An 18,107-nucleotide genomic window follows, 5' to 3' on the forward strand; every position below is an offset into this window, starting at 1 on the left:
TCTTAGTGGCGATGTATCTACTCTTTCTTCACTTTATGAATTAAATGAGTGTGGCACAGTCACCACCACAAGGGGAACCTGCTTCTTACTTGGATGCCGTGAGCTTCTCCTTACATCTTCAGGAAAGAGTGTGATAACCTGGATGAATACATGATGACCCGAGAGGTCAGCTCAGCATTTTGTACCAGCGTCATGTGTGGGCAGTGCCAGGTGCTGTGGCAGTGTGGGTAGCAAACATTCATAGGTCCTGCCAACTAGGAGTTGTTTTACTCTGGGTTAAAATCAGCTTTTAATTCATTTATTGGGAATCAGGTACCTAGAGCAATGAAGTTAGGTGACTGTCTTCCCTACCATTAGAAAATTGTCTGCAGAATATCTCAGGGTCCCAGGTCTGTAAAAGTGCTAATGTACATATCAAGAATTGATATTTTGGGGCTAAATACAGTATAAAATATCCCTTTATCCTTAAGAATATTAGCAGCAAATAAATGAATTTGCGAAGCCAAGTCCCTAGTTCGTGACTGTATTTATTTTGTGTATGCATAGGAATCTGTCTTGGCCTGTATTGTGTAAAGTCTGGTTTTGTGTATACATAGGAGTCTTTCTTGGCCTGTATTTTATAACGGCTGGATTTGTGTTTGTTTAAAAGCTTCCTGTTTGATTGTGGAGAGATTCAGGAACGTTTCAAGTCTGTTATAATTTTAATACTGTCTGTACCTTCATGCTTACGATCCATATAGAGGTTAGAGAAGACCCTTTCAGCTTTGATTGTTTATAGCATTTGTCAATAAGATATGCCTCTGATTATTTAAGGTTTTGTGTAAAATATTCCCAGTATCTTAATTATGGTAAACTACTGAAATTCTGAAACAATTTGCTTTTAACTTTTTTCTTGCACACATACTCCTAAATGAAGAATCCTTTTTTCTTTTACTCAAAATTGCATTCGTGATCACTATTTTGTAAAGACTACAAGTCTTTACAGAGAGTAGGCAAACACAGGATGAATGTCATATAAACTTTTATTGTATTTTTATATTTTTGATAGTGACCAAACAAGTATATTCCATTTGCCAGTTTTATTTAGACATTCTTTTTAAGATTTTTTTTGAGTCAGTTTTGTTTTTTTTTTTTTTTTTTTTTTTCCCTGAGAGAGAGCGCATGTGGGGGAGAGGGGTAGAGAGAGAGAGAGACAAAGAATTTTAAGCAGGTTCCATGCTTAGTGCATAGCCTGACACGGGGCTCGATCCCATGACCCTGGGATCATGACCTGACCTGAAATCAAGAGTCAGACACTCAGTCGACTAAGCCACCTGGGTGCCCCTGAATCACATTTTTAAAATCAGTACTTTTCAGCCTTTCCTGGTAGACTTTAAATAACTGAAATAGTTTTGAAATTTTCTTCTGTTTTTGTGTTAAATTTAAATTGATTTTGCTTATAGTAGTATATTAGTCATTCTGTGTATTTGTTAGGAAAACTCTGGTGTGTTTTTTTTTTCATTTTCTTCAAGAAATACCATTTTCTAGTTTTTCTTTAAGTTCACATATTTCACCAGTATCCCTATTTAAGATAATCATTAGGTTAATATTTCTGTTGATAGACATTTATTATTCAAAATTTTCTTTACATACATAAACACCAATAATTGAGTGTCAAGAGAAAATCTTCATAAGTGATTTAAATCAAATGCTAAATGTAAAAAATAATACAGGTGGCCAGTTTTCTGGCAGTTAAATCATATTTCAGTTAATTTGCTCAAATTAACAAATGACTTTGCTGAGATTTCCAGCGTATAAATCTGTCATTTATAATTTCTGTTATTAATGTTAGCAAGTTGGTGTGTTTAATATTCCTGTATTAAAATGAAAGAAGACATTCATTTGAATTAACACTAAATAAATTATACAGTGTCTTTTTAAAACAATCATGCTATCTGATTTAATGATTGTGAATTTAATAGGTCAAATACGGTTCTTAATAGACGAGTTGATAATATCACAATCCACCTTTATAATTATCAAGAGTCTGTTCTTAATCAGCAACTTCTTTAAGGCTGAGTAAACATGATCTTAATTAAACTCCCAGATAATGCTAAGGGATGTTGATTGTTCCAGTAAGGAAAATAAAATGATGCAGCCTGACCTTAACAAATTATAAATATGGGAATGTTGATAAATGATAATGAGCAGCAAACATTGAAGAGAGAGGATTGGTTCCCAAGTCAATATTGTTGAAAGGAATTGAGTTTGGTTCTGAAATGTGTTATTTGAATATTTAGAAACGTTCCTTTCTGTGTCCACAACCCCCAATTTAGAAGTCAGGTGAAAATTTCTCTTTGAAGAGCCTGTTATAACAGGTATATTCTGAGTTAAAGAAGACATTACACTAAACGTTTAATGGTGGTGGAGGGCAGCCCTAGTGTAGAAGGGTAGAATCACAGTGCCCTGAACCTGCTGGGTTTTATTCTCCTTTTTCTCACTACTAAACTGATAATAGAGAGTGAAGCATCAGTCTGTACTAAAGGAGAGGCAGGTGAAAGGGAGATAATATTCTCCTCATCAACCAGTTTTGCATGTGTCTTATTCTTTGCTGCTTCTGAGACTTACTTTGGAATCAAGATAAGCATTTTATAACTTTGCCCTGGCAGAAACAGGAAAAAGTAGCTGCCGTGTGCCTATAGGTAGCAGTTTATTGAGTGGGTACCGGGATCAAAACAGTGGGTCATGTGCCTCTGGCAAAACACTTTCACTTTTACTTTAATACCAAGTGGAATCTGTTTTTATGATTCCAAAGTGTTTTTACCTTAATAAGGAATTTGAATATAGTATACAAGATGAAAAATGAATCAGTAGTGAAATACCTATCTCTTCGGCATCAGCTGTTCTGTTGACAAAAGGCACAAATAGGAAATTTGTCTAAATAATTAGATTTTTAATTAGTGCATCATTGTAAGATTAATGTCATCGCGCTTCATTGCATGTAATTTTGTATTAGGAATTTCATGTCAACAAAGACGCTACCTGTGGTTTGCTGATTTGAATCCTTAATTTATCACTTGGGTGTATGGCATGTCAGCTATTTGCAGTCAGGAGTGGAAAGACGGCATTTGATTATAACCTCACTGGTGGTGCGGAATATTGATGGTGTTATGCTATATGAATACATTATATTTTCTAATATTCAAGAGGCAGCCACCCATCAAATATTAGTGAGTGTATATTAACTTGCAGAAGTTGGAGCAACAGCAGGAGCAGACAGGTTGCTCAACCTCTGGTGTATGTTGAATATACCTGGACATCGCTGATCTATTTGCTGTTTGAAACTTTGTTTTTGTTTTTCCTTTCTGACAGTTGCCGAACAAGCAACCGGAAAAGCTTGATAGGCAATGGACAGTCACCAGCATTGCCTCGACCACACTCACCTCTCTCTGCTCATGCAGGTAATTAATTACCCTTTCTTAAGTTTTGTTTTACTTCTTTTTGCTGGCTCTTAAAATAATCCAAGCATTTTGAAATTCAAGTGTGCCTTTATATCATACTTTGGTTTTCCTGTTGCTTTACCATTACGTTATTCTCACTGCTAAGTGAGCCTAAGCCTCATCCTCTCTTGCAAAGTGTTTGGACTCTGAAATTGAGAATGTCTTTGTATATGGGATCCTTTTTGAGTTATTCATTTCTCCATTTCTAACTGGATGTGGATGATGCAAGCCATGTTTCCATGTTGGGACTGTCTTTGTGGAATGCATGTGTGTTCATTCACATGAAGAGAATTAGCATTAAGAACTATAGAGGAGGAAAAATAACTTTTTCCCTACCTTTCTAAGTTCTCCCCTGGGAATCTCATAACCAAAGACAGATTAACCAGAGAAGAGCAAACACATTTACTTAATAGAAGATTTCCATGACACAGGCATAGAGGTGACTAACTTGAGTCAATTAATGCTAGGTCTGATGAAGAGTAAAACGTGCAAAGATAGGACAGAAGTGAACTAGGTCTAGTAAACTGGGGCACATTTAGCAAGGGCTCTGTGTTCACAGTCTTCTGTGTCCCTTGTCTGCTCCTTTGTTCAGGGTATAGGGAGGACACCTCTCACATGAGGACTTGATGATGTGCTTTCGGTCCAGGTACAAAGAGCCTTGCTGCACATGCCATTTCTAATGTTTGTTTATTTTTGAGACAGAGAGAGACAGAGAGCATGTGCGCGTGCGTGCGAGCGGGGGAGGGGCAGAGAGAGAGGGAGACACAGAGTCTGAAGCAGGCTCCAGGCTCTGAGCTGTCAGCATACAGCCTGATGCGGGGCTGGAACTCACAAACTGTTAGGTCATGATCTGAGCCCAAGTCAGATGCCTAACCGACTGAGCTCCCCAGGCGCCCCTGCATATGCCATTTCTTGTATTTCTTCAGCTTAAAATATTTAGTTTGTCAAGATGCCCTATTTTGATACCATGGGTCTTAACCTCCAACAGAACTGTTCAGCATGTTTTCTCCCTAAAGTTGAACTTATGTATTACTTACATTTGCTCTTATAAACAATGCTGCTGTAAGCAGTCTAGAATGTACCTTGTATGTGTACAAGAGTTTGTCTAAAGTTTCATCTGGCAGTGGCATATATAACTTATTTGTTACATCTATAATCTTTATAGGTACCATGAAGATTTAAGAGGCGAGACCCTTTGCCACAAGTACTAATTTTTTTAAGTTTATTTATTTATTTTGAGGTGGGGGCGGGGGAGAAGAGAGAGCTCGAGATTGAGAATCCCAAACAGGCTCTGCACTGCTAGCACAGAGCCCACCGTGGGGCTGGAACTCACAAACCGTGAGACCATGACCTGAGCTGAAATCAAGAGTCAGACACTTAACCAACTGAGCTACCCGGGTGCCCCTGCAAATACTAATTACAAGGAAGGTATACCCATATTTGAAAAACCATGCAGTGAAGAGTTATTGGTATTGTTGTGGGGTTTTGTTTGTTTCTGCTTTTTTTTTTTTTTTAATTTTTTTAAAGTTATGTCCATGATGGTGCAAGGACGAGAAGGGTTAATTCCAACCAGGAAAGTATGGGAGAGTGTGAAGGAGCCACTTGATTGAGATGTTAAAAGCCGGACAAGACTTGGGCTGGCAGAAATGGGGTGAGAGAAGGGGAATTACCAGTGTGGCTGCTGTGGGGTAATGTGTGTGTTTGATTGTAAGAGAATATAAAGGTGGAAAGGGATCAAAGTCAGAGAGTATAAGGGATTCTGATTTTGAGTGCCTTTCAAGGACTTTGGGGAGGATCTGTGTTTTGGGAAGCTGTCTTCAGGATTGTGAAGAATGATGGGTGCAAATGATGAGTGATTAAGCCTTAAGTCATTGCCCTCTGGTGGGACCTCTAACCCTTCTGGGCTTTCCGATGATACTCATTTCCTATTTAAAAGGAGGACTGTAACTCTTTCCTAGAGGCAGTCCTTTTGCTCAGGGATGGTTTCTAGTCAAGAGTAGGAGTTACCTATAGCATGTTTGGGAGAAGAAAGGAGAGAGAGAGATGGTCGACCCTTTGGAATGAAATTTGTTTTCCCTTTAGTAATAAATAAAAGATGGCAAAGTAAAAAAGGCGAAACATGTACTGATAAAATGGTGATCCTGGAGCAAAATCACTGAGGTCCAGAAATGCCACTCTAGACAGTCCTAGAAAGCATATTCTAGACTGTTCACAGCAACGTTGTTTGGAATAGCTGAACATCGGAAGCAACCTAAATCGCCGTCAGTTGGAAAACGGATAAATGAGTTGTGGCATACTCGTCCCAGGACATCGTGCATGCGTATCCACATGGCCGAAGCTCAGAGGGCTGGGCAGAAAGAGCAGAGGTCGCAAAAGAAAATTGGTGAAAACATTCCTGAAGGTTGGCATCAGGCTACAAAGAATATTTTGTTTAAGGATACACACACACACACACACACACACACACACACACACACGTATGTGTATGTATATATACCTTTCTTGTAAGAGTCTAAAGGAAAATGTGATAAGTTTAAAGGCCACTTTCATGACAGTAGTTACTTCTGAGAAGGTGCAAGGAGGGTATCATTGGGGGGACAGATAAACAGTTGGTCATACTGTATTTCCAAAGCTGCTTGAGGGCTACCCAGCTATATATATCAGTACCATTTATACCTTGGAGATTTCTATTACATTATTGTCCTCACAGCACAAGGTGACAGAGAGGCAGGCAAGGCCCAGTACCTACCTGGAGGCTGGACTTGGGTCTCTACATTCCTCGTGCACGGTGCCTGGCAGTGTATACAAGTGCTAAGTATATCACAAATTTTATTTCTGCATAGAATTCACTGGTGATGAAAAAATTGAATCCTGCTCCTCTTGGTAGTGTTCTGTCATCATTGTACCCTACGTTATGGGCCTGTTGATTGGTCTCTTATTGCTGTGATTTTCTTCATTGCTAATATTGAGATTCGAGAATACGTGGTGAAGACTTTAATGATCCTTTTAATTATTCTTTTTCACTGTGTAGACTTGGCGTGAATTCTTTTCTCTTCAAACATCGTTTTAGTATTAAATCAGAGGAGTGGGCAGAGAGAAGCCTGTCTTTCAGGTTCTGAGAGCATTTTTCCTTAGGTTGTAGAGCCAGTAGGCTTTTATTTGCTCAGAATGAGCTCTGTCAGACTTGTTTTGTGAGAAATGGCATTTATGCAGACTGCTAGTTTCCTATTTATGTATAATAAGGGGAGAAAATATAAATTTGTTTTAAAGCTTATTTATTTTGAGAGACAGACAGAGAGTGAGCACAGGAGGGGCAGAAAGAGGGAGAGACAGAGGTGCCTGGGTGGCTCAGTTGGCTAAGCGTCTGACTTTGGCTTATGTCATGATCTCGTGGTCTGTGAGTTCAGACCTTGTGTCGGGCTCTCTGCTGACTCCTCAGAGTCCAGAGTCTGCTTTGGGTTCTGCATCTTCCTCCCTGTCTCTCTGCCCCTTGCCTGCTTGTGCTCTGCCTATCTCTCAAAACTAAGAAGAAAGAAAGAAAAGAAGAAAGAAAGAAAGAAAGAAAGAAAGAAAGAAAGAAAGAAAGAAAGAAGAAAGAAAGAAAAGAGAGAGAGAGGGAGGGAGGGAGGGAGAAGAGAGAGAGGAGGGAGGGAGAAGAAGAGAGAGAGAGAGAGAGAGAGAGAAGAGAAAGAAAGAAAGAAAGAAAGAGAGAGAAAGGAAGGGAGGGAGGGAGGAAGGAAGGAATCCCAAGCAGACTCCACACTGTCAACACAGAGCCTGACACAGGGCTTGAACTCACAGACCCTGAGATCATGACCTGAGGTCAAGAGTCAGACACTTAACCGACTGAGCCACCCAGGTGCCCCGAAAATGTACGTAAAATAAAGACCTCCTGTCTTGATGATATGAATGCCTGCCGATTTACCATGCCTTTTATCTCTTATTGCTACCTCCTGTGTCATGTGTTTAATACACAGAATGCCAGGTGAGAGTTCCTAAATGTCTTTAGGAAAAAAAAAAAAAAAAAACAAGAGAAATTAAAAAAAAAAAAAAAACAGTAAAGAAAAGAAAAAATGCCATCTCTCTGTGCTTTCTGACCCAAAAGATAAAGTTACACTTTCTCTCTCTTTTTTTTTTTAAAAAGGTTGGTATTATGTGAATGAGGCCACTCATCACTGGCACATGAATTAATACAGATGAATTGGTAGAGAAGAGAACATGAATTTATTCGTGTGGCAGTGTCATTTGTGCTCTAGGGAAAAAGATACTGGCATGGTCTTCTGGAGCTTATCTCTAGAAACAAAATAGTATTTGTTGAGAGCCAGGGATTCCTAAAAGAGCAGTGAATGGGAGTCCCATTAAAAAAAGAAAGGTAGAAAATCACAGGCTTCTCGTTCCAGGAAGATTCTAAGTATGAAATATAATCCAGAAGCCCCAAAGGAAAAGACTCATGTATCTCTCCTAACATGAAAATTTCTCTGTAATAAACAAAATCAAAAGAAAACAAAGTGTGAAAAATATTTTGGTGCCCATAATTGATGAATATCTGATTGCCTTCATGCACAAAGAGCTTGTATAAATTGATGTGAAATGGCAAATGCACCAGGAGAAAAATGGGCAAAAGATGTAAACGGCATGTCACAGAAAAAAATTGAAATGTCTCCCCCCAAAATATGAAATGATGATTTGTGGCAATCATAAGAGAAATGTGAACCAGAATAATTAGAGTACCATTCACTTAGCATACTGTCAAAAATTTTATAAAATGGATAGAATCCAGTGATGGCAAGGTTGTGGAGAAGCAAGCCCTTCCACATGACTTAAGTGTTGATGTGAATCGGTGCAGCCATTTTGGTTAGCAGTTTGACCTGTTGGTAAAAACTACAATTGCATTTACCTTTTGTCCTAGCACATTCATTTCTAGGAATTTATCTACTGATATTCTCACAAAATAACAGGCAATCACAAGTCTGGCTACTTGTAAATAGCAAATGGAAAGTTAAGTTGTTACCACTTTATCATTTCACATGTTCTTCAGTAGGGCACCAGTTTTGTAGAAAATGATTGAGGCACATAATGCAGTGGTTTATATGGTTGTTACAAAGAATGAGATAGACTTTTTTGTTCTGATACTACAATGATGCCCAAACCTGGGGGCGCCTGGGTGGCTCATTTGGTTAAGCAGGTCTGACTCTTGATTTCGGCTCACATCACAATCTGATGGTTCATGAGATCGAGCCCCACTTCAGGCTCTGGGCTGACAGCATGGAGCCAGCTTGGGATTCTCTCTCTCAAAATAAATACATAAAATTAACCTTTCAGAAAAAAGAATGATGCCCAAGACAGATAATTGAAGAAATACATTCTGTAATTTTATATGTGTATGTGTGTTTTAGACTGCATATATGCATACATACACAATTTATATATCATGCATATTCATAGGAAATTTTTGGAAGGAGAAAGGAAAAACTTAACATCGTTTATCTTTGGGTAATAGGAAGGTAGGGAAATTAGCTTATAGTGGGTTTATAATCAAGCCTCTAAAAATAAAGCCAATAAAGAAAACAAAAGAACCACCTGCCTTGGCTTTCTATTGCTGTGTAATAAATTACCAAAGGTTTAGTGGTTTAAAACAATATCCAGTTCTTAATTTTATGGTTCCGTAGGGCAGAAGTCCAGGTACACTTGAATTGTTTGAGCTCAGGGAGCTCTCAGGGTATCATAAGGCCCAAATCAAAGCGAGGTGGCAAATCACAAGCACTTAGTTTCCTAGGAACCCTTACCTGGTTTTTCTGGACATCATAAGACCAAACTCACAGTGTCTTGTGGGCTGGGCTCTCGTCTGTAGACAAAGAAGGCGACTCCTTCCAAGCTCATGCAGGTTTTGGACAGATTCAGATCCCCGCGGGTGTAGGAATGAGATCCCTATCTCCTCTGCACCATCAACCAGAGGCCACTTTCATCCTCTCCAGGCCACTTTCCCCCATCTTCAAGCCTACAATGACACATCCAGCCATTCTCATGCTTCAGATCTTTAACTTCTCCTGCCATCAACCAGAGAACATTCTTTCTTTGAAAGGCCTTATCTGATTGGGTAGTGGCTCCAGGCTTTTTACATTCTAAGAGCAAATGTTGCCCTCTTGCCAAAATACCTAACCTTTTGTGTCTTCAAAAATTATTTCAATGGGAATTTGCAGGTGACTGCTTAGATTCATTTATAAGAATGTGTCTGGAAGGAAAGATGAAAAGGAATCTCATGTTCCTGCTCGATAATGCTAGGAATTATTGCAGAAGGGAAATTTTCCATAGGTACATATATGGTTAGTATGTTGTTAGAAAAACCTTCATAAAATATTTTAGAATTATATGGGTACCTCATTTCTGAAGGATGGGTCATCGTTTTTTGCTGCTGGTCTGTTCACCAAGCTCCTCTTCAAGGCTTCCTCCTAAAGGAGGCCCATGGGGGTAAAAATAAACAGAAAACTGGACAGATTATAGGAAAACCATATAGTTCCAAGTAGAAGCTTACATGTGAGACACATTAGGATAGGCACATGGAGGTTGGGCAGCACAACAGAACCTCTCACATCCCACTCTTTTTCTTTTTTCTTTTTTTTTTTTAAACATTTATTTGTTTATTTTGAGAAGGAGAGAGCACAAGCAGGGAGGGGCAGAGAGAGAGAGGGAAAGTGAGAATCCCAGGCAGGCTCCATGCTCAGTGCAGAGCTCGATGCAAGGCTCCATCCCATGTCCTCAGGATCATGACTTGAGCGGAAATCAAGAGTCAGAGGCTCAATTGACTGAGGCACCTGGGTGCCCCACATCCCACACGTGTAAAGAAGTCCTTGTGAACGTTGTGGTCCACGTTTCATTATCTTCCTTCCTCCCTGCCACTGGGGGGTAAGGGGGGTATTGACTTAACAAATACAAGTCATTGCACAAAGTAAGGTAGAAAGTGTGGGATACCATGTACATTTTTTTTTAGTAAATTTTTCTTATTTCAGAAAATTGTGAGGACCTTCCTCTTGTGGACTTGTTTGGAGTCTCTCTTTGAGCCCCACACGAAAACTGGTGTCACCACTTGACAACATGCTCGCCCTGCATTTACGCTGTATCAGTGTTCTCATTCATTAGCCGTGACACTGAATTGGATGGGATACACACAGTGGTTTTTGCATACAGGCATTGCTGATGCAAAGAATTGGGAGTAAATAGTCTGGCAATGAGCTAGAGACAGGGAAAAAAAAAAAAAAAAAACACTGTGGACGTGCCTAGGTGGCTCAGTCTGTTGAGCATCTAACTTTGGCTCAGGCCATGATCTTGCAGTTCATGAGTTTGAGCCCTGTGTCGAGCTCTGTGCTGACAGCTCAGAGCCTGGAGCCTGCTTCAGATTCTGTGTCTCCCTCTCTCTGCCCCTCCCCTGCTCATGCTCTGTCTCTCTCTGTGTCTCAGAGATGAATAAACGTTAAAAAAAAATAAAAATAAGAAACACTGAAGTAAAGTTCAGAGAAGATGGTCTGGAGTAGACGAAGGGGAACGGGCATTCCAGGGTGCCAGGCATGGATTTGAGCATCCCTGATGTTGGTGAGGAACTTCTTAATAACCCCCTGTGCTGAGACGGGAACCCCAAACTTGGAATATGTGTAGCTGGGCAGTAAGGGATTTGGTAAAACCTGAAATGTTGGCCCTGGGTGCCAACCAAGGGTACCAACATCCACATGACTGTGCCATTTTAGAAAAATGGTAAAATCTCGTAAGAAATTTTGCAGGCCTTGTGTCTGTGACTCTGATCTTCCAGGCTGGTATGGTTAAAAAAACAAAAGGTACAAAGTGAAACTGATAGTTTGTGGAAAATAGAAATTACATGGAAAACATGAATCTCCTATAAACTCACTCCTCAGAGATAATCCCTGCTAACATTCATTGTGTCTCTTGTCCTTTTTTCCTATATGTGTGTGCACGTATGTGTCAATACATGTATACATGTATGTTGAAACTGCCATGTTCATATGCTGCAACTTTCTATTTTAGTCCACCCTTGTCAACACTCATGGTATAGTTTTTTAGGTTCTATTAATACAAGCCAAACAATATCATAGTATTTTTTACCAATTTTATTGAGATATAATTGACATATAACAGTGTATTTGTTTAAGACATACAACATAATGACTTGATCTTTGTATATGTTGGGAAATAAGCGTAGTTAACATCCATCACCTCACATAGGTGATACGTTTTTTGTGTGTGATAAAAACTTCTTAAGATTTACTCTTTTAGCAACTTTAAATATGCAATACAGTATTATTAACTATAGTCTCCAGGCTGCACATTTACATTCCAGAAATTATAGTTGGAAGTTTGGGCCTTTTGACCACTTTCATCCATTACACTTACCCAGCCCCCACCTCCACCCCTACTCCCCCCCCCCCCCATCTCTGGCAACCACCAATCTTGTGTGGGTTTTTTCCTTTGATTTTGTTCTCTTGATGAGTTTTTTAAGAATTACGTTTTTCTAAAGTCCACATATTTCTGAGATCATACAGCATTTGTACTTCTCTGTCTGACTTACTTCCCTTAGTATGCTCTCCCCAAGATCCGCCCATGGTGTTGCACATGACAGGATTTCCTTCTTGTGTTATGGCTCATATTATTCCTGTATATGTATACCACATTTTCTTTACACATTTATCTCTTCATGGGCACTTGAGTCGTTTCTGTGTTTCAGCTATTGTAAAGAATGCTACAGTCAACATGGGCTGCTCATATCTTTTTGAGAGGGTGGTTTCATTACCTTCGGATATATACTCAGAAGTGGAATTACTGGATCATAGCTATTTCTATTTTCAGTTTTTTGAAGAACTTCCATCCTGTTCTTCGTAATGGCTGCACCAATCCACATTCCCACCAACCGCGCCAAGGGTTCCCTTTCTTCCACACCCTCACCAGCACTCATTATTTCTTTTTGATAATAGCCGTTCTAACAGGTGTGATGTAAATATCTTCACATTTTTATGTGCATATTTTATTAATCTTTTGTAATATCACTGATTTTTTTTTAGATCGTGCCTTTTGAGTAGTATATAAGGCATTTCTCTTATTTTTAATTTTTTTGTGGTCCGTTCTGTCAGTCTTTTTCTTTCTGATTTCTTCCACTTTTGTTGCCGTCATGTCTAGTTGGTGTAGAGTTTCATTTTTTTTTAACAAGGCTGGTCTTGCTCTAAGAATTGTCTCCTCTGACCTCACTGTTTGTTTTTTTTTCAAGTTTTATTTATTTTTTTTTTTTTAATTTTTTTTTCAACGTTTATTTTTTGGGACAGAGAGAGACAGAGCATGAACGGGGGAGGGGCAGAGAGAGAGAGAGAGACACAGAATCGGAAACAGGCTCCAGGCTCTGAGCCATCAGCCCAGAGCCTGACGCGGGGCTCGAACTCACAGACCGCAAGATCGTGACCTGGCTGAAGTCGGACGCTTAACCGACTGCGCCACCCAGGCGCCCCAAGTTTTATTTATTTTTGAGAGACAGAGAGACAGAGCACGAGCGGGGAATGGGCAGAAAGAGAGGGAGACACAGAATCAGAAGCAGGCTCCAGACTCTGAGCTGCCAGCACAGAGCCTGACGTGGGGCTTGAACCCCTGAACCGTGAGATCATGACCTGAGCCGAAGTCAGACGCTTAACCAACTGAGCCACCGAGGCACCCCTGACCTTACTGTTTCTCCTGCTCTCTTCATACTTCACAAGTTTAGTATCAGTTACGTGTTTCTTTACCCTCTCAAACTCCTCATCGATTGTAGACAGTGATGGTTTTCCTGAGAGGGAGTGGGTTTTTGAGCAACAGGAAGATACACTTATGTATTTCTCTTCGGGTACTTGTGGTACCAGGTTCGTAGGTTGCATACCAAGGGAAAGCTGTTACTTGTGAATTTTAGTTGACTGGTGGGAACAACTTAGAAATCAGTCATCTTTAGGTATCAGTGAAAATTTTCTCCTTAGATAAAGTGAGACTAGGGAGCTTGCTCTGAGTGTGATAGTACATCTGTTGCATTTATTTTGTGACTTTCCTGCACAAGGCTTCAGCAGGTTTCCCATGTTTGAAACAGTATTTGCCAAATTGTTTAAATCAGCTTTGTACATCTTGAATAAAAATGGTCATTCGGCAAGGTATTCACCTCCTTTGGCCATACACACATGATGGTACGAGACAAATGGTCCCCTTGCTTCTTTATATTTGGGGAATAGGACAGAACAAGATTATGTGCCCACAGAGTCATAGCAAATTGATTGTTAGCCCTAATGGAAATGGTTTCATGATGCCCCATATAACCACTCTTTGTTTAAAATGATAGAAACTTTCTTTCTTTTTTTTTTTTTTTTTTTTTTTTACTCAAAAGGAATCTCTGATATGGTCACTCATTACCTTGTTTACCTAATTTTAAGCAAATCTCAATTATACCAGCTTAAACTTGTAAAAACCTTGTGTTCAGTCTAGAGCATCTGATGTCATCAGAATTTCATTTTATGGAGGTTAAAATCGGCAAATCGTACAGTCAAGTGAAACATCACCTTGGAATCATCTGGTTTTATTAAAATCCTCAAAGGCCTCAAGACCAGATTTCCTAATCTAGTACATTTGTCCAAGCTATGTAATTTCACAATTCATCTATTCTGTGATTTCAAGTACTTCATAAATCAGTTTCTCTGAATTGTGGAGAATACTGCCTTTCTTATTCCATGCTGCATTCACAGTTCTCTGTTTGAATTCTTAGCCTTTGTGTAATTTTCAATTGTTGGCTTGAGTAACGACACATACTGCCCTTCCTGCTTAAGGAAGAGTATGATAAAATCAGATGGACTGACGTCAGTCAGTGTATTTTCCTAGGTTTTGGTATTGCTTTGTGTTGAATCACTAATTGGAGGTGTATACCAACATCGTTAATATTTCTTAATTCCTTCATGCAGACCTGTGACTTGAGTTTATCCTTTTGGTCCTTTGAGAAGACTGTAATGTGTATATGGAATCTGTTCCTAGTATTAATATAATGATTGACATCTTTCATATACTCCTAATCTCTAAATGTAGAATTTAATCTGAATGGCCTTGGATTTAGCTTTTTTTCTCTCCTTCATCATAAATTGAAGCTTTTGAAAGCTCCCTTTTAAATTTAATTTTAAACCTCCCCTGTGTTAAGATAAGTGATATTAGTTATTTATTTTTTTTTTACAGAACATGGCAGCCCCTCAGAAAGATTCAACTCCCTCATCCATTGGGGACGGTTCTTCATTTTTTTAAATCAGAATTGTATAACTTTTTTGTGTTTATGAATTAACTGTGGATTTTCTTTGTTTTGGTTTAGTTGGTAAAGTACCAGTTGGATCTTAATTACCTATTTTTCAAGTTAGAATTGATAGTGTTTAGTGGTATATCAGGTGTGGGGTGAGAGGGAGTTGATCAAATGTGGCGTGCATGTGTCTTGCTGAGAATATGGATGGCCAGAAGGGGCATTTCCTGAGATGGAAAGGATAAAAAGAATAGGTTTGAGGTATTGCTGAAAAATTCACTTTGCTACATATTGGGTTTAAGATGCCCGTAATCCATTTGCTTGACCTAAAGAAAATTATTTTATGGGTCTGTAACTCAGAGGATGAGTGTGTCCATAATACCAGTTTGTAAGCCATTCATTCATTCATTAACAGTATTTAAAACCTTGGGAGGGAGTGAAATCAGTGAGGGAGAGAGTTTGGAGTGAAAAGAATACAGAACCCGGCAGGGTGGGGGTGCTGAGTCTACATTTAGAGGTTCTGAGAGGACGAGTCACCAGCAGGAAACTGAGAGGCAGCAACCTGAGAGGCAGGAGAGAAAGAGGAGAAGGTAGTATCTGAGAATTAAAGAGAAGACAGAGCGCCCAGAAAGAGAGAGTGGTGGATTTTAATATCAAGACCTCAGTTTCTACAAGGCACTTAACAAATATTTGTTGAAAGAATAAAGAACTTCATAAAGAAATGCACAGAGCTTCATGTGACTTTGATGACCAAAAACGTAGCATACTCCAGACTGAAAGCAAGATTTATTCCCCCCTTCCCACCCCCACGCAAAGAGAAAGTCCTCTGAAGTACCTGATTACTTAAAAAGCCCTACAGATTTTAGTGTGTTGTCTTAGGAACTTTATTTTGAAAGCAGTTTTAGCAAATCTTTCATTTCCCTTTTCCATAATATAATCTGTTTTAACCATTGCTAAAAGCTGAGATGGACCTCCTGCCTTTCATAATAGTTTGGATGTTGGGGCGCCTGGGTGGCTCAGTTGGTTGAGTGCCCACCTCTTGGTTTCAGCTCATGTCGTGATCCAAGGGTTGTGGGATTGAGCCCCAAGTCGGGCTCCACACTGAGCGTGAAGCCCGCTTGGGATTCTCTCCCTCTTTCCCTCTGCTCCTCTCCTCTGCTCATGCACTCTCACTCTCTCTAAAATTTAAAAAAAAAAAAAAATGAGAAATAAATTTTTTTATCAAAACAAAATAGTTCGGATGTTAAGGTGCTGTACTACCTCCCAAATCCACAGAGCAGTCAAACCAAGGCAGTGTTTGACCAAGATGAAGGAAATCTGAACTGTAGAAAATAGACGTTGGAAACTCTTGAAGTTATTTTTTCTGTGAGGAGAAAGATTTTTACAAATTTTGGAGAGGAGAGGATTCTTGAAACACAAAAATCTCAAAATAGCCTGTTTTCTTGAAAGTTAGCGAAGTAGAAAAATCTTTTTAATTTAGATTTTATAAATATTACAATTAGAAATTAAAATAATTATCAACAGTGTTTACTTTGGGATTAGATATTTTCAGATTTAAACCTTACACAATGTGGTAATTAAACACTTCACTGTTTTAAAATAGATAAGTGACATGTATTATTAGGTCTTCTAAATCTCTGGAAGTTTATGTATTCACACTGGCTAAAAAAACATTCTTTTTTTATCTATCCATTGAAAAAGAGGAGATTGCTGAATGTTTAGGGTTGCTTTCATATCAACGTATATATTTAGGGGATCAAATAAATGATCACCTAGAACATAAAAAGGTACATTTAAAATCCTTGCTTAAATCACTGCTCTCCTCACCCTCACGGTTTTCAGAAGTTGATGGTCTCAGACTGGACAGCTTTGGTGGTGGTCACAGTGACTATGGTGCTTCTGACACTCTCTTCACCAGCTAATCCCCGAATTATCTCTGAGCTTATGTGTATATACAGACTGTCTTCTTCAGCCCATTAGCTAGCTAAGAGTGTCTGCATTTGTATCACAGAAGAACAGACTGTTCCATAGAGACCAAAGAACTTGAGTCAGGGGTCCCATTAGTTCGGGATCAGCCAGCTGTCTACATTCAGTGCCAATGCCCCTGGTAGGAGGTGAGATGCTCAACGTGACCTAAGTGGCCTGTACCTATCAGGCAACCTTAAGTAAGGGAGGCTTATAAGTCTATATTTTAAATTCAAGTGTCTGTGTTAAAGAGCATTTTCTTAAATACGCACGATAATGCCATCTCTGTCTTTGAACTTACTCTGGCATAATTATAATTTCTGCTTTCATGATGCTTTAATGCAGATTTTTGTATTTATGGCAGCAGTGTGTGAGTACTCCTCCAGAAAGCTGTGCAAATTGCAGGCTTTTGAAGTTCTAAGCTTTTTTGTTAGGGGTAACAGGGGTAATGATGGATCTTGTCATGAAATGTTAAAGGTGTACATATACTGTGGCAGGCATCTCAAGTTAAGAGGGTTCAGCTGGGGCGAAGATGAGCCCATCAACACTCTTGCATTGCAGTCGATAGCAGATTCGGTAGCGGTGGAGAAAATTTAGAAGAACATACATAACAGAAGAGTCATACAGTGTTTGGGAAAAGAAATGATCTTCGCTGTTAAGTAAAGAAATCATTTATATTTTATAAAACTGTCTTCAAAAAATTTTTGTTCTGTTTACAAAAGCTGTGCGTGTTTATTATAGAAAATTTGGAAAATACAACAAAGTATGAAAAAGAATACTCAGAATTAAATTAGAGAAGAACCACTCAGAATTAACTGCTTAACATTTTGGGTATTTGTCTAAATTTATTTATTTTATATGTGTACATCTGTTGTAATATTGATGGCACTTTTGTCTACATAAATTTGTGCATAAAATATAAACTTAGATATACACACACACATACATTTGTGTATCCATGTGTAAGTAAGGGATCCTAGGTACAATTTGGTGTCTAGATCATTTTTCTTTCTTGTTTTGAGATTTTTACATATTATTAAGTGTCCTTTTTTTTCAAATACTTGGTTTTAAAAAGTACAAAATATTCCATTTCATGAATATGCCATGGTTACCTTCCCCTAATGAATATTTTGGCTGTTTTCCTGTTTTTTGTTCTTATAAGTATGCTATAGTGAATAACATTACACGTAAATTGTTGTGATCAACCCTGATTAGTTTCTCAGCTCAATCTGGGAGGGTATTCTTTAAAGTGGTGGCCTTCTATTGTCTTGTATTTGCATGGTTGGGCCATTCGTTATTGTCTTTGGTTGGGCCATTCGTTATTGTCTGCTGTAACTTTCTGAGGCCCTCGAGTCACAGATTGTGTCCACAGGAAATGC

At 38.9% G+C, this 18,107-nt stretch overlaps 1 protein-coding gene across 5 annotated transcripts in view; it reads left to right on the top strand.

The window, feature by feature from the left end:
* The window catches only part of MAST4 (microtubule associated serine/threonine kinase family member 4), a 567,608-nt gene that overhangs the window by 448,844 nt on the left and 100,657 nt on the right, over positions 1 to 18,107 (top strand). For all 5 annotated transcript variants that reach the window (XM_030322252.1, XM_030322263.1, XM_030322258.1 and 2 more), the window contains one exon: positions 3,352 to 3,440. In XM_030322252.1, the coding sequence (XP_030178112.1) occupies positions 3,352 to 3,440 (89 nt within the window). The remainder of the gene's footprint in view (positions 1 to 3,351; positions 3,441 to 18,107) is intronic.

The sequence above is a fragment of the Lynx canadensis genome, chromosome A1 (genome assembly GCF_007474595.2).
Source record: "Lynx canadensis isolate LIC74 chromosome A1, mLynCan4.pri.v2, whole genome shotgun sequence".
NCBI classification, from domain to species: domain Eukaryota; kingdom Metazoa; phylum Chordata; class Mammalia; order Carnivora; family Felidae; genus Lynx; species Lynx canadensis.